Source organism: Porites lutea, chromosome 10, assembly GCF_958299795.1.
Source record: "Porites lutea chromosome 10, jaPorLute2.1, whole genome shotgun sequence".
NCBI classification, from domain to species: Eukaryota; Metazoa; Cnidaria; class Anthozoa; order Scleractinia; family Poritidae; genus Porites; species Porites lutea.
The window spans coordinates 24836131-24853255 of NC_133210.1; the positions used below are offsets into that span (position 1 = coordinate 24836131).

The 17125-nt window shown below is 38.6% G+C and overlaps 2 protein-coding genes across 2 annotated transcripts in view; one reads left to right on the forward strand and one right to left on the reverse strand.

Moving 5' to 3' along the window:
• The first annotated feature begins 7186 nt into the window (after window positions 1-7186).
• On the forward strand, window positions 7187-8143 carry LOC140949685 (histamine H2 receptor-like). Its single transcript, XM_073398829.1, has one exon. The coding sequence runs from the start codon at window positions 7187-7189 to the stop codon at window positions 8141-8143; it is 957 nt and encodes a 318-aa protein (XP_073254930.1).
• Window positions 8144-12613: 4470 nt separating this feature from the next.
• LOC140949874 (putative serine protease K12H4.7) overlaps window positions 12614-17125 on the reverse strand; it is a 29661-nt gene continuing 25149 nt past the window's right edge. The window contains exons 8-9 of the mRNA XM_073399017.1: window positions 14764-14854; window positions 12614-13518 (exon numbers count right to left, since the gene is read on the reverse strand). Coding sequence (XP_073255118.1) covers window positions 13397-13518; window positions 14764-14854 — 213 coding nt within the window. The 3' untranslated portion in view covers window positions 12614-13396. The remainder of the gene's footprint in view (window positions 13519-14763; window positions 14855-17125) is intronic.

The following is a 17125-nucleotide window of genomic DNA, read 5'->3' on the forward strand; positions in this document are numbered from 1 at the left end:
CGGTTAAACAAGAGATGGAACTTATTTTTGTAAACTACGGATTTCTCTTACCGCGAAGTTCTGAATTTCGTTTGTGTCGAATACAAGTTGGAAATCCTTCTCGATGTTCGAAATTTTCGCACTGAGCACCAAAATTGACGGTAACTTTTGGTACTGCTTGAGTGAAAGTGTTGTAACTATTGCATGCTTGGCACCTTAATTCATAACCAAAATTTCGTGTTTGCCCTTACAATTGAACTTGTTTTTCATTTTTTTTGGACATAACATTAACAAAGCGACCAAAAACTAGCTACCAGGAGTCCATTGCTGTACCACTTTAACTATATTCCTTTCATGCTGCCGCTTACCTTTTGATCTTTTTTTCGGTCTTGGGTCTTCCGCTGCCGCCGATATTCTAGAAATTCAATCTAGAAAATAAAACTCGGCTTTGAAAAGAAGCGATTTTGAGAATGAAAAGATAAAGGCTGCTAAAAGGAGTTGCCAGCTCGGAAAATTTGTGTTTGGCCAGAAACTGATAAAGGTTACTCAAAACGGAGGAAAGAGACATTTGAGGAACAATGATACGGTTTGTTATTGCGGCCATTAATACTGTATGTTATTACATTCATTAGAGTCCATTACATTAATTACATTTAGCGTTAGAATTTATTACATTTAGGGTTGATATATTACATTTAGCGGTGTGAGAAATCAGTAGTTCCAGATAATTTACTACATGGGTAAGTCTGAATTTCTGCCTTTTCGTAGAATTCGCGAAAACTTTAATAATTTGAACTGCCTGTTAGCAAAGAAAGTAAATTGAATACTAGTCACCTCAATTTCAATTTTGACAAAATAACTGCCACGGTGACTCTGTGTGAGGGTTTATGAAGAGAAGTGTAGATTTACAAGGGTTAAAAATGCGCGCTTAATTGAAAAACACAAATGGAGAGAAAATATAGGGAAGGCCGATTTTCTTGAGTACACTGATCCATCACGTTGATATACAAGCTTTTACTGGAAAAAGGAACCGCGTATTTTGCATAATTCTTGTTTTAAGCACATCCTGTGCCCTTTACTTTATTTTTGCTTTAAACGGAATAGCTCGTTTTGCAACGTCCTATGACCATCACTCTGACGTTGTTTCATTTTCCTTCTCTCCCAATCATTTGTGAGTGTATTCCATTTTGAGCTTTCAAGTCCGTTTTTAACAGAAAAGAACATTCAAAAAAACTATTTGAAGTGATGATTCAAGTTGTCGGCGGATTCATTCAGTCACACTCTGTCATTTCCTCATTGTATGCTCGAGTTAATGAAGTACAATGGCGAATTTGTTTTCATGAGAGAAAAGAAGTTCCATCTCTTGCTTAAGTTCCAAAAAATATTCTCATCTCCGCCTGGGAAAACAAGAATTTCCTCCATCGAAGGAGTCCATTTTTTTGCCGGTATCAACTTTGAACGGCGGCTTTTTAAACAGTCGTTTCTTGTTATCCTACAAGTTTAGCTAACCTATAGGTCTTTTGCCTCTCGAGTTTAGAAGGGAGGTATTGGTCTTAATACAGGGCACTTTGACTCTGTTATATCGTACAATCTCCGACCGCTCTACGAAGAAAAGAGGCAAAAAAACAGCAATATCTCGAGGATGCTTGCTTCAATTGAGCTGAAACTTCATATTATGTTATTTGGTTCATTTCAAACACATTTCACTAAAACTTGACTGAAATAAGTAATGTCCAAATTTTGGTTTAATGGACCTTTAAATTATAGGATATTAAAAATACAGAAGTCACGTTTTAAAACTGAATGTTTTCAAATTTTTATTTCTTAATGGTATCATGCATTTATGGAGTGACCTGCCGGTAACCATCAGAACAATTAGAAACAATGATCATTGTTTAGTAAGAAAATGAAATGAGTTTTGAATAAATGCATGGACGATCATTGCAGTTAAAGACGCAGTTGCGAAAAGAAAGCTGAGCCTGGCTTGGCTTAGCGGGATTCGAACCGCGACCCCTGGCGCGTAATATACCTGGAAAAGATATAGATAGAACTATCGAAATATAGAAATTTTATGTGTTGGAACAGCGGAGTGAAGAAATACATGTAATATATAAATGCAAAGGAGATCACCGCAGTTAAAGACGCGAATTATGAGTTTTATCATAAGTTTCATTTAAATAAAGACAAATGATCACAGTTTTCTTAGAGATAATTTAGAGTTGTGATTTGAATATTCATAACTTCTAATCAGAATGTCACTCTGAATGTCACACTATATACTACAACAGTGGATAGTGTTTTACGCATGCTCTGATTGGCTACGCAAACTCCGGATATCCAGTGCTGTTCACTGATTCACCTCCAGCTCCTCCTCCGAGCGACGCCAAACTCGCGTTAGTTATGAGCAAAATGGTTTCCCGGTTTGCTGCCGTAACAAACAAAGAAATTTCACAAATAATCAAACAAGCTGTTCCTGAAATACATAAAGAAGGTGACGAAATTCGGTTTAGAAGCTTTAACAGGTAACGCTTTGTCTGTATGACTTTATTGATGAAACCGGTGAAAAAGTTTTTTTGTTAAGAAGTCTTGCGTTACTTTATTGAGCTGACGTGTTCATAAATAAGCTTAAATCTAAATTAAATAGTTTTTCACAGAATGGTTTCAAAAACAAAATAATTTATAACTCCTTTTGAAGAGATTTCCCCACAATAGCTAAACAAATGCCTTCAAAAGTTTTATTGGTGAGCAAGAAAACGCACCGGCCGTTCGGTCATTTGCGCACCAAAATTGTAATCGTTGGCTATAGTAAATGAGTTAAAAACCATCATTTTTGTGCTCAATTATCTCACTGTTTTAGTAAATAATAATAATAACAATCTTTTAATAGGATGCTCCATCACAAGAGTGGTTTACATAGAGGTCCTAATTACGAGATGTATATTATATAATACAATTAAAATATAAAAAGGTTAAGCTAAAATCGATATATATGAAAAAAAAAAAAAAAAAAAAAAAAATTCAAGCTAAAATCCAGTTACAGAAATAATCAAAACATACACACTACAAGTACTCAATTATAAAAAGCAGAAAAAAGACACTTCTTAAAAATTGGAAAACTTGCTGAGTTTCTTACAGTTCTCTCTAATTCATTAAAGTCTTTGAAACAGTGGTACCGCGAACGTTGTTTTCCCCAATTATATTTAATTTTGGGGAGCTTGATAGTATCGTTATTGCGCGTATTGTAGGAATGTATATCACTCTTTCTTACAATGTCCAAAGAATGATTAAGTTGGCCATTAATACACTTGTATGCATATATACATCGATGACATTTCCTACGTTCTTCAAGATTCAGCCATCTCAAGACAATCAATGCATCGGTGGATGAGGAGTGAGGTGATCTATCTAATATCAACTTAGCTGCTTTGTTTTGGAGAATTTGCAATTCCTTCATAAGTGAGACATTGTCCTTGTCACCCCAGACTAAATCAGCATAATCAAAAATAGGTAACACTAAGCTATTATAAAAAAGTAACCGGGCATCATAAGGTAAATAATACTTAATCCTACGTAGAAGACCAAGGTTTTTATTAACCTTACATGAAATATACTCAATATGGTCGGACCACGTGAAAGTTGAAGACAACATAACTCCCAAATATTTAAAACTACTTACAGAATTTATATCAGTGTCAAAAATAGATAACGTGAAAGAGGAAATACCAACAAGTTTCCTATTACTGCCTATAATCATGGATTTCGTCTTAGTAAGATTTAAAGTTAACTTATTTCCATGTAACCACTGGGCAACTTTCAAGAGATCATCATTTAGTGCCTCTTCTAACAGGTGTGGCTCTTTAGCAAAGTAGTACAGGACCGTGTCATCAGCATACAAAGTCACTTCGCAATTCTTTATAACCAGCGGAAGGTCATTAATATAAACCAAGAAGAGAAGCGGTCCTAGAATGCTCCCCTGTGGTACCCCAAAGGTCATCGGGAGAGGGTCAGACACAGCATCGCTACAGGCAGTCCGCTGTTTACGATGATTCAGGTAAGACTTGAACCACTGTAGAGTGCTGGGCGAGACATTGATAGCCGACAATTTAGATAGCAAGATCGTATGGTCAACGGTATCGAATGCCTTGGTCAGATCTAGGAACACTGCACCGCACAGTTCTCCACTCTCCATATGCAATAGGACCTCATCTGCAAAACTGGTGAGAGCCGATGTTGTAGACAGTTTGGGACGGAAGCCAAATTGTTTGCTTGAAAGGAGATTATTTGAATTCAGAAAGTCATAGAATTGGGAATGGACGACTTTTTCCAGAATTTTACTCATTGTTGGCAGAATAGAAATTGGGCAATAATTTGACGCATCTCTCCTATCTCCAGTTTTGAAAAGTGCAGCCACTTTCGAGCATTTCCATATTTCAGGAAAATTGCCAGTGCGAATAGAGAGATTCAGTAACTTGGTGATCGAGGGACAAATAGCACGCGCGCCATACTTTAAAAGTCTCGCACTGATGTTGTCCAAGCCAATAGCTTTATTTGTCTTTAGAGAAAGCAGATGCTTGAGTACTGTTTTCTCATCAACTTCGTCAAGCGAGAAAGACTGTAGCATCGTGGCCGATCTGACTGGGAACATAGCAGCAGCTGATATTTTATTTGCAAGACTTCTGCCAATGGATGAGAAATAACAGTTGAGCACGGATGCAATAGAGGCTGGGGTGGTGTGTTCAACACCATCAACTACGATACATTGTGGGCTCGAGGATTTAGTCTTGCGCGAAGACACCTCATTCACCGCCTTCCAGATCTTTCCTGAATCCCCTTTAGCCTCTAAAATCAAGTCACAATAATACTTGGATTTTGCTGCCTTGACTTCACGATTGACCCTATTTCTTAACTTTCTATAGCGAGCCCAGTGAAAAGCAGAATTGGTTTTCACGGCTTTACGATGGTGAAAATCACGATCCTTCATCACCTCACTGATTGTATCATTCAACCACGGGAGCGGAACACCTCGTATTCTTCGCCTTTTCACGGGCGCATGCAGGTCAGCTATTTTCAATTAACAATTATTCACCTCACTGTCGGTGACTACCCACCTCCACTTCAGTGAATAGTTCTTGTTATTAATTTTTAATTATTACTTATATATCAATGATGATATTTTGATGATCTGTGTAATTGAGAGTTGGTATGTGTAATCAAATGGTGACAAGTGAAATTAGGGATAATTTCACTTGCTTTTTGTCCAAATCCTAATAATTTCCCGAGCCTTCAGGCGAGGGAAATTATTAGGATTTGGACAAAAAGCAAGTGAAATTATTCCCTAAAAATACAAAATACCTGTTAGAATCCTTCTTGATGTTCTCTTGTGTGTTCAGGTTTTCTAAAGCGTCTTTTTGTGCCCTGACATCTTCATTCACGGCATTTTAAAACTTCGTCGCCATCTTGACACTCAGAAGTACGGAAGGGTTGCCATGGCAATTTTGTAATTTCACATGTGAAATTACAAATTAACGCTGAAATTTCGCGCCAAAATTAAGGCGTAATTCGCCACCTATGATATTAAATAGATAATTAAATAAATAAATAAATAAATAAATAATCAAAATTGGAGCTAAGCTTTTACGTTTGCCTAACATTTAAAGTTAGAGAGGTTAAGCGTCACGTTTACGTCAAACGGCCAACGCGAATTTGTTTCCAAGTTTCCCCTTTACTTAATTGTCGTTTATTGTTCATTATTTCTACAAATAAAATAGTAGTTTCACGCAAATTGTTATCCATAAGATTTACTTTGAGCTGTTTTTATCAACTCAGTTTTTGTTTTGAGAAATTATCAACTTGAATCTGATGTTTGCCGTTTGCCGCGTACGTGAAGCTTAAACTCTCTATTATCACATTTTCTACGTGAATTACTCGGAATTTCAATTTGAAAGTAAGTGCTGGCGTCAGAGCTGGAAGAAAATACAGAGAATACAGTTTGAAAATAAATAAAGTGAAGAAAATAAAAATGGGCCCCGGGAATTAGGGTGGGTAAGCCTTTTTAAAAGAAAAATATGTTATTTCCGTGTATTTGTTATGTACACGTATAAACAGGGAAAGCCCTTATTCGAGTAAATTTCCAGAGTGTAAGCAGATGATAAACGAGGCCTGCGTTTTTAGTAATTGCTCGTTTATATTTTTTTGGATTTCTTTATTTGCCTACCAAAATAACTTCATCGAGGTCATGAACGATTAAGTGATGAATCCCGAGAAAGACAAGGGATTTTTATGTGTTTGGCTGTTCTACTATGTCAACAATTTTTGCCGATTCGCGAATGGAGGTGCGAAGATATCGACGTATGGATATTACGGGGTTTAACGCGTTGCTTGAGAAGTTTCCTTTTCACTTTAATGTTTAAAAACAATTGGACCCGACGGTAGCCGGCGTAGCAGGCGCTTGCCAACGCGCCAGTCAAATAATTGCAAACAGTAATTTACTTCTATATAGCTGTATGCGAGCGAGACAACGAGCGAGTAAAGGAGCCCGCAGGTGATTCAGTAAGTGACGAGGGTAAGTAGGTAGGGAGGTAGATGGGTCACTGGGTTTAGTGGGTGAGTAGCAGGGTGTCTGTAGGTCAGTAATCTGTTTAAAAAGTATTTGTTTCAGTCAAGGCACAATAAGCTAAAAATTAATTCCTTTTCTCAAGACTGTATCTCTAGCCCTAAATTCTAAATGACACTACCTGACAGATATTAATTAATTATTACTTTCTTTTTATTATTTCTTTTAACAAATCACTGATCACCATCCTTCCTCGTGTGTCCAAATGCTGACCTCTGACAGGCTTCCATACTATGCGGTTCTCCGGATGGTAATTTTCCAGTCTGATATATATTTCAATGCCTTGATCCCGAACCAACAACGGAAGGTATATCAGCTTCCTTGAGCCAACATAAACGACCTTGAGTACAACACAACAGACACTGAAGAATCAGTTAGTGAGATCATAAATTGCCGTGGCGCTATCAGAGTCACTTTTGGCCGACACAACGATTATTAGTTGAACTGGAAAATTTCTGGAACCATCTAAAAATAAAACAGATTGTTGCAAAATAGTAATTGCCTGTTGTATAAAGGCAAATAAGGTATTTTTCTACCGTGGGAACATAAGCAGAGGAAACCAGAAGTAAAGACGAGCAAGACACAGGGTAAAAGATGAATTCGAGTCTACCAAGCAGTGAGTTTATCCCCCATGGATGTGACCTCTACGAGGTTATGGGAGGGAGACTCCATCAACCTTCGATTCTAACTCAGACTTTTCTTATTATCATCATTGTCGTTATCATTCTTACATCTCCTGTCACCGCTGCCGTGAACTCGCTTGTGATGATCGCCGTCAAAGTGAAAGCTCGGCTGAGAGTTCACAAGTCAAACATTGCACTCGCTTTGCTAGCCTCAACAGATTTAACTGTCGGGGTCCTTGTACAGCCCTTATACGTCGCTTTCATGAGAACAATCTTACTTGATGGAACCTCAAGTGCGTCGTGCGCTTTGCAAGTTTTAACAAGAGTCTTGTGTAGCGTTGGCGTCTCTACCTCTTTGATCCACATGGCTTTGATCAGCGGGGAGCGGTTCCTCGCCATGAGACGCCCGTTCGCACACTTGACCCTCGTCACCGACTCGAGTTTACTTGCTGCCTCAGTCTTAGCGTGGCTACTTTCCATAACTCTTCACATTCCACTTGCCGTTAACAAATCTGCATTTTTTCCCATTAAGAATACTTTCATTGGTCTATGCATCGCCTTTATCATCTTCTGCCATATTGCAGTTTACCGGGAGATCCGCCGGCACGAAAACCACATTGCAGCTCAGCAAGTCACCGTGGAAGCAAGAGAACAATTTGAAAAAGATAAGAAGGCTTTCAAAGTGACAGTTATCATCATTGTAGTGCTGATGTTGTGTTATTTTCCGATTCTAATCTTTAGAGCTGTCTTAGTAAGGTATCGAAGTAAAATTTCTTCCGAAGTGTTGTACATATACTTCTTTTTGGCCACATTGATGGCGTTTTTGAACTCTTTGTTAAATCCTGTTATTTACTCGTTCCGACTAAGAGAGTTTCGCGTAGCATTTATTGGGTTAATTTTTAACAGCAGTGAACATTTTCGAGGCTGAAAAGGTTGAGATTGACTTCTTTGGGGCACAAAACGCTGTGGTGAGAAATGAGACCGGCAGGGCATGCGCAAGAACACGAAGTCCTCAACAGAGAGTGGAACAAACTAGTGCGAACAACAATGATAATGTTATCAATAATGTTCTGCCATAGCACGAGTATCGGGTTCTGTCGTTTAATAAATCAATCTAAGTAAAGTCAAATAAAGTACACGCATCGGAATTTTCTATGACTTCTTGACAGAAAATTTTATTAGCGTAGCCTCCGCGTGCGAGCGGCCGAGCCTCCATTGCAGAAAATGGAAACTTATCGATGCGAGCAAATTTGTTTATAACGTCAGCGTACGCACGCACGCCCGTCCGCCCGTTCGCCCGTAAGGACTGGCAGGGAGGTACTAAGTAGATTCTGCAGGGGTGGGGAAGGGGAATCCAAGACTTACAGCTGACGTTTGTCTGGCTTTCGTTACTTTTAGGGGACCGTCGCTCTATAGAGGAAAACATGTAAGTCATGGCCGAGCAAAGTGACAAGTTTAATGCGACGGAAATAATAGTGTCGTATGTTCAACGACAAAGACCGAAAAAAAATTACAAGTTATTAATATAATAATATTATAATACAGAAAATAACTAAGAAGGATCAATGTTTTTTTTTCTCGTTCTACATTCTACATTTGGCGTATACATTCGTCATGTTGTCGCGTAAACTCGTCATTTAGCTCGTCCATCCTGTAAAGCCGTTTCAGTGTCTTGGCGAAACGTTAACCAGGCAGCCAATGGAGTTTTTCCAGTGAAGATCTTGAATTTCGTGTGTTTGATTTACAACAAAAGAACTTTGATAATCTATACAGTTTTAAGGATGTACTTGGTCACGTTTTTTGTCACGCTCTAAGACTAATCTTGGCTCAAGTTGGTCAAAGTTTTGAGTAAATTCACGCGTCAAAACTTATGTAGCATCTTCAAAGTTGCTGCCAAAACATAAAATACAGCCTTTATCAAGATTCTCTTTTTGTTCAAAGTTGGTTTGATAGTCAGCTTATCTATTTGTGGTTGAGGCAAGCGTTGCATGATAAATGGTATGATTCATATTAGATGGGAGTGTTTTTGAAAGTTCATGCAGGCTTTTACTGACCTAATTTTAACTCAGGTGAGGTTGATTATTTGATGTTTTTCTGTGTGGTTCACTTTCTTTGCTGGCCTGCCACTTACGATGCATGCTTTCAAGATTTGACTGAGATGCGCGGTCTACGGCCTCATGTTATCAGGTTAAAAATACACAGCTTTCACAGGTTCCAAAGAATACTCAGTTGCCATCTCGGTTGTGGAAAAAAAAAGCTTTGAGCCAAAGTCTTGCTTCGAAGTACGTTTTTCTAGTATTCACCATTCAATAACAAAAACGGAGTCGGCTGAAAAAAAAGGGCAACCCATTGACGCGAAGTGGTAATCATTCAAGTGGTGCTGTTCTAAAACACTGAAGGCTTGAGTTTTCCGGAAACGTCATTCTGACGAATCATTTTGTTTTGTTGAGCTACAATAACGGCACAAGTATGGTTTGTATGGGATTTTTGGTAAGTTTACAGCCATTTTTCATCTTTAGTAGCTGCCCGATGAGCATCATTAAACGTGACGGTAGCTAATAGTCCACTTTATCAAAGAAGCGAGTAAGGTGATGAACTTCGTTTGCGATTTTGGCTTGTTGGTCCTGGAACTGGAAAAATGGCCGCTCCGATACGAACTAGCTTTGGGACTCGACAACAGATGAATTTGAAGACCTACCACGGTATATTTCATATTTCCGTGGAAGGTGGGTATGCAATGCAGTCGTGATGTTGAAAATCGAGGTAAAGCCAGGATGCCCATAACAAAAGGCTGTAGCCTGGCCCGGGAAACGAATAAGAACAACAAAAGTCACTTCTTACCTAGGACAAGGAGTAAATTTTACTGTTAATGTTGACTTTTGGTTTTCAACGATGATTTCAGTAAAAAACCTGAAGGCAAAAAACGTGATTTTGGCCGTTTTCCTATGACGTTAAAAACGGTCATTTTTGTTCTTATCCAAATTTCAAAAGGTGATGTTCTGCAAAAAGCGCTGATATTTTGCGTTTATTAGCCTGCGTTGCAGCCGGACTTGTCACTCGAAACCCAAATAGAGAAACGGCCCCTTATTGTACGTGTCATTCAAATTGAGTGCATGCAAATTCATTGGGAACGCTTCGTACGGCTTCAGTCGATCGAGATCCTTCGAAATCCGAAAGACAAAGAAATGATGATAATCCCACTTGAAGATTCTTTTAAAGAACTCGTCGATGAAAGAAACTGGATCTGCTTGATTTCCCAGACGGATACAAAAACATAATTTCGTAGAAAAAACAAACGACTAATGGAACATTAGCAAAAGATGAAACTTCTTTTTTTCTAAACAACAACAGCATTCCCCTTATCTGAATTTGTCTGAATTTCGTTGGTGCCAAATAGAAGTTAAAAAGAAAATTCTAGCAAAAAGTTATAATTTGAACTGCTTAGACGTGGACTTGAGGAGCAAAAAAAATGTCTTTTGTTGCGGGAAAGACGCCCCCAAAAATACATTTTTTTCTCGAAATTAAAATCGGCCCAAGTTGAGCGTACACGCACATATTTAGCTGAAAGTCGGTAACCCGTGAACCAATCTGGCTGAAATTTGGCCATCCTACTGTCAAATTTCTTATTATAGGAAATCAACCCTCCATAAAATTAAGGTATTGGAAATTAACACAGAAAACGACTATTGAATAAAAAAATTTAACTAGAAAGAGAGGGTAACATCCCAGAATGTAGGAGATTAACCGGAGACGTTCATAAAGTAAAAAATTGGTAGAGACAAGAGGAAAAAAGTTAAACGTATAATCCGAAATGGAAACTTTGTTCGTGGTACTTTCCCTAAACGTGCGAAGGGGGTCAAGCGCCCAAGAAATCTGGCGATCTCGAGTGTTCTTCACAGTTTCACTGATACAGGCGCGACCTGCGAGAGGACGATCCTGAAGGGTGGATGATACCTGAAAATTTTCAAGATAGGAGTTAAGTCCTTCTTTCATATAATAAATCAGCGTATTTCTTTCAATTTCATCTACGGACTGTTTCCTGCGCTATTTTCGATACCTCAGAACTAGCAATGAAATCGAATAATTTAATCTAAAAAAAATAGATGAAACAAACGAAAAAAAAAAAACAAAAGGCAAATTCCCTTCAATCATTATTTGCCTTTTCGACAAAGATATTAATACAAGTATATTCAATTTGGCGAATATCTTTATTTCCTTTAACCTGGCAACCCCACGCGGAAAAGTAATGTAAAGACGACGGCAAAAATTGTGGGTACTGCTTGTACGACAGATGAGTACCTTGCTTTTAAAGCTTTCATCTGGTTTGCCGGCATTTTCATTTGACTCGGTTTTTACCTTGTTTGATTTTATAACAGTACATTACCAAATATCCGTACCGCCAAATCGCTGTTGTCATTTATACGTCCAGGTGGTACATTAGCAAGATTTAGTTAATTGTAGCAACCTTTTTAACATTGTTTTCTCGCTGTCGCTTAACCTTTGATCTTTTTTCTTGGTTGGGAAATTTGCCGTTTATGTTGCCTCTGATATTCTTCAATCTAAGAATACTTAGCTTTGAAAAGAAGCGAGCGATATGAGAGTGAAAAAGTACAGGCTGCTAAAGGGTTTGGCCAACAGAGAGAAGAAAAGAAGTATTTCATAACAGGTTTCAGGAGACATCGATACAAGTAATTCAGGTACGTCATGACTTTCTGCCCTGTCGTAGTATTAGGCAAAACGTTTCTGGTTTGAACTAGGGAGTAAAGTAGAAGATAATTCAATTTTGACAAACTGACTGTCGCGCTCATAGTGTTAAGGTTTCCAATAGAATAGTTTCGCTTTGTAAGGGTTAAAGATACGCCCTTTAAGAATACACATGGAAGAAAAATAGAAAAAAAATTAATATTTTCTCGCGTAGACTGATCCATTCACAATGTAATATCAAAGCTTTGTTAGAAAAACATACAATTATTTGCATAACTCTTTTTTCTGAGTGATTTCTGTGTCCTTTATATTTTACTAACAACCTAGCCTGTACGAGGCAACAACATTCTACGACTATATTATCACTGTGCCATTTACTTATTTTCTCCCTTTTCTCATTCACTTCTTGGCGTATTTTTTCCCTTTTTGACTTTCAAACTTGTTATTTGAACAATCTTCGATAACCAAAAATGTGTAAGAAAATTATGTTAATTCAACATTAGCGGTTCAAATTATCGGCGAATTCTTTTCGCTCATTATTTGTCATTTCGTCATCATATGTTTGAGTTATTGAAGAAAAATATGGAATTAGTTTTATGTGTTTTTACGGTGGTACTTGTTTCTTCTGAGGGAAATCGGAGCTCCGCTGTTCGCTTCACCTAGACATATCAAATTATCTCATTTTCTCGGTGTATAATTGTTACCGTTCAGTTTATTATTTCCTTTTTTTTTTCCTTTGTTTAATCTCATTATCATACATCATAATACATACACACACAAAATTGAAAAAATATAAATTGCGCTATAACACAACTGTAACTAAGCTGAAAAAAAATCCTTTCTTAATTTTTCACGTGGCCCATTCGCCCGTTGCACGTTTTGCTGTTCGAAGTTAAAGTTTACTGGATATCACTTCGACGAAATGAACGAACAAACAAAAAAACAAAACTATCTAAACCTTTGTTTCGAATTCAGAAACTACATTCGCTTTCTTTCGTCGTGATGAGAAATACAGCTGTTTGGTTTCGGACACGCAAGACCACTTCATGTCTCCTCCCCCCGTTATTTTCGCTTCTTTTCCCCAGTTTTTCCTTTTGCGGGCTTTTACCAAACTTCGCTACTGGGGAGCGTTTTCGGGGAAACGCTAAAACGCGAAACGTGGTTACACATGAGCTGTATCGGGCGATTCGGCTTTAAAAAACAAAATGTAAAAACATAAAGAATTCTCAAACGTAATATTAACCTTGAACGTCTTTAATCTCTCGCGAGGACAAAATTGCAAAAACTCAAGCTACGAATTTCTTTTATTAAAGGCAGTGGGGGATCCAGGGGAGGGGGGCCCCCTTATCTCCGGGTCTGGATGACCACCCTCTCCCCCGAAGGACAGGATCCGCCACTGAAATGAATGAAATTTTTATTGAAAACCGTTGGCCTTCAGACCGTAACACAAAAAAGAGAAAAACCTTGATAAATACATTCAGCTGGCGATGGAGGAGTTCAGCCACATTTTGATGTGTTCCTGAATTCGTTGCCGTGCCTCTACTAACTGCTGTGGGTCTGATGGTCTTGCCGGGTACATATTTGCACAATGAGCGGTACCTAAATAAACACAAGTTTGTAATTATTTTGTTTCGCACGGGATGTTTAATTTATATGATTAATGTATTGCTGAAATGAGTTTCGTTAATAAACAGTCACAGAGTGTAAGTCACTAGTGTAACTGCCATAAGGCGAGTTCTTTTGCTGCTCAGCACTAAAAATAGACGCACAACTGTAATACGATTTGAGTACTCAAGGTTACAGTGGTAGGGGAGATGGTAAGCCATAGACGCAATAGACTCGACTGACATTAGATGTAATGTACCGTAATGTGTTGTATTTGGTGTGGTTTAAACTGAAATACAAGGTGAAAATAAAACTTCAGAAATACTGCGAGCCCAAAAGAAATACAGCAAACGAAAGGACAACGCCAAACGTCTGACCGCAAAAGAGCTAGTCCGACAGAAAAACTACCACTAAGTGCTCTTGAAGAAACAATGTTGAAATGAAACTGAACTGAAAATGCTAGAAGGCGATTTAAAAAAAAACATGCAAATAAGGGCTAGGTACACGTGGGATTCCTAAGGGAGTTAATTAACAGCTAAATTGTTCTTTAGGACTTATAAATAGGTACGTAGGTGGGTAGGTAAATCGCTAGGCTGGTAGAAAAGGAGGGAGTCGATAGGTAGTTAGGTAGGTAACAGGGTGATAAAAGGACTGGAAGTAGTGTAAGAAGGGCACAATAGAATTCAGAGTAACGGTAGATAAATTGAAAAAAAAAGGTTCTTTCTGCGATTTAAGAATCCTAACAGCTTAGTTTTCGAACAAATGGGGAAAAGTCTTCTAAGCCCTGCCAACAAATTTATATTGTAGAGGAAACGTTAGCACTGTTGTATAGTACTTCCATCTGTGCTGAGTATGCAAATTGTTGAGAAGCTCAAACTCTTTCCTTTTTGGAGTGAACAACGACTTGCTCGGAATCGACAACTTATAGCGGAAAATAACGCCTAAGTGCTGCTTGACCCAGATATTTGTCATTTGAAATATGAATTAGTAACATTAGAGAGACTAAAGATGATAAGGCGTGCATTTCGAAGATTTGGAGAGACCCAAATTCTACAAACAGGACCAAAATGGAATACGTTGACATGACTAGAACACTAAACATCACTCGAGAGAATTTAAATCTTCTTCACTTAAGAATTTACTTGCTTCATAACTATAGAATTTCCACCCTGACTTCCTGTCATATTCTCTGCTATTTAAAAAGGTTTTTTGTTATATATTGTATATCTCGAAAATTACCTTCAATGAAGATGGCTTGTTCTGTGGAAGACACATTCTTCACTATTCCAAGTGCATGCCATGGATCGATAGAACCATTCGGAAACACGATCTGCAACAAATGCTTTACAGTAAGAGTCGTAAAACAAACTCCCTCTGACCGATTACGATAAGGCAAACCACGCATGAACTTATCATAATCATAGATTTTAAAATTGTCCATTTAGCCCAGGTAAATACCAACAACAACGTATTTGGTAAAGCAGAAGTAGGTAGGTCGGTGAGTGTAACTGATTAACTGATTAACTTGAAGTTAATCAGTGGGTGATGGCGAGTCTCACCAGAATGTGTGAGTAAGTGGGTTTGTGGGGCGAAGGGGGGGGGGGGGGGGGACGGAGTGGTTGTGTCCGTGACTAGGTAGATGAATGTAGGGTAGTTGGGTGACTGAGATGACTAAGAGTGGGTGGGTGGGTGAGTGATTGGTTGGGTAACAGTAACAGTGACATAAAACGTCAGGGATGGGAGGGCGGGGCATAACTGGAGTAGATTGTGTCATTAACGATGCTGTTCATTTGAATTATGAAAGTGGTCATGGCTTGTGATAACTAAATATGCGGGACTGCATTAGCACTAAATCCTTGTAAAAGTACCAAATCATTTATGCAAGTGTTCATAGTTATTCCTGTACATTCATGAGAAACGAATACCCATCAGTGATACTATTACCAAGTAACAAATACCCTGTCAGTGATACTATTAGTTTTAACTTGTTAGTTTTTCTGTTTTCTGCTAGTTTTTCTGTTTATTAGTGACAACTTATCAGTTTTCATTAAATGCATAGATAATAAAGTGGAATGGTTATGGAGGCCATTAGAATTCTTTAATAAGTTTTTGTTAGCTTTTTGGACTTGACGATGCACAACGTTCAACAGCATTCCTCTCATTTCTATCTTATTGACCAATAAAAAAGTCGCATTAATTTATTAAGTCACAATTTACAAACATAAATCAAAGGACTGTGTACCGTAAGGGAGCACCCAACATAAAACTGCAGCATCGTTGTTTTTATCTTTGATGTTTGCCGGCTCTCATAACCAGTCTCCTCTACTAACTATGTTTACTGGCCTTAATGGAATTCTTTCCTCTTTGTTATTTACCGGCAGTAGTTATAGCACTAATACTAGTGGGGTCGAGCAAATGCCTGAAACAAATAACTCAAATTGAACTTAACCAGTGGCGGATCTAGGCCAGGGGCCAGCCCCCCCTCCTTTATTTTTGGGCCGAAAACAATTTTTTTAGGCTGGGTCCCCCCCCCCCCCCCCCCTTTTCTCAGAGTCTGAATGACCGCACCCCCACCGCCACTCCCCCTTATCTGAAGGTCTTGTTGTGACAGATACACGCATTTGATCGTATATTGAATGTTACTTTGCGCAGTAAGAAGTGATAGACATTATTGTTAATTACTATTAAACAGATAATGATTGTTTCAAACTGGGACAATTTCACTGAGGAAAGGGTATCCAGAACTGCAGAGAACCCAGAAAAGGATTTACAAAGATGAATGCGAACCTTTCAAGCAAAGAGTTCTTTCCCTCTGGATGTGAGTTCTACGTTATTATGGGGGGAAGACTCCATCAGCCTTCGACATTAACCCAAACTTTCCTTATTATTACCATTGTCGTCCACATTCTTACATTTCCTGTCACCGCTGCCTTGAACGCGTTTGTTATGATCGCCGTCAAAATGAAGTCACGGCTGAGAAGTCACAAGTCGAATATTGGACTCTCCTTACTAGCTTCAACAGACTTCGTTGTGGGGATCCTTGTACAGCCCTTTTTCATCGTGCTGATTATAACAGTCTTACTTGGTGACATTTCCAGTGCAACGTGCACGTTGCAAGCTCTTACAAATGCCCTATCAGGCGTCAGTGTCTCCTCCTCCATACTCCACACGGCTTTGATTAGCGGGGAGCGATACCTCGCCATCAGACACTCGTTTGCGCACTTTACCCTCGTAACTGAAGCTCGTTTACTTGCTGCCTCTATCTTGGCATGGCTACTGTCTATAACTTTGCACATTATTCTTGTCACTTTTAAATCTGTCTTTTTGCCCATTAGGAATATATTCTTTGGTCTATGTCTCGCCTTTATCATCTTCTGCCATGTTACGGTTTACCGGGAGATCCGCCGACACGAAAAGCAAATTGCATCTCAGCAGGTGACCGAGGAAGCAAGGAAACAATTTCAAAAGGATAAAAAGGCTTTCAAAGTGACATTTATCATCATTGTAGTGCTGATGTTGTGTTACACACCTTTGCTAATCCATAGAGCTGTCTTAATGAGTGATCGAAGTGAAATGTCTTTTGAGGTGCTTTGCATATCTT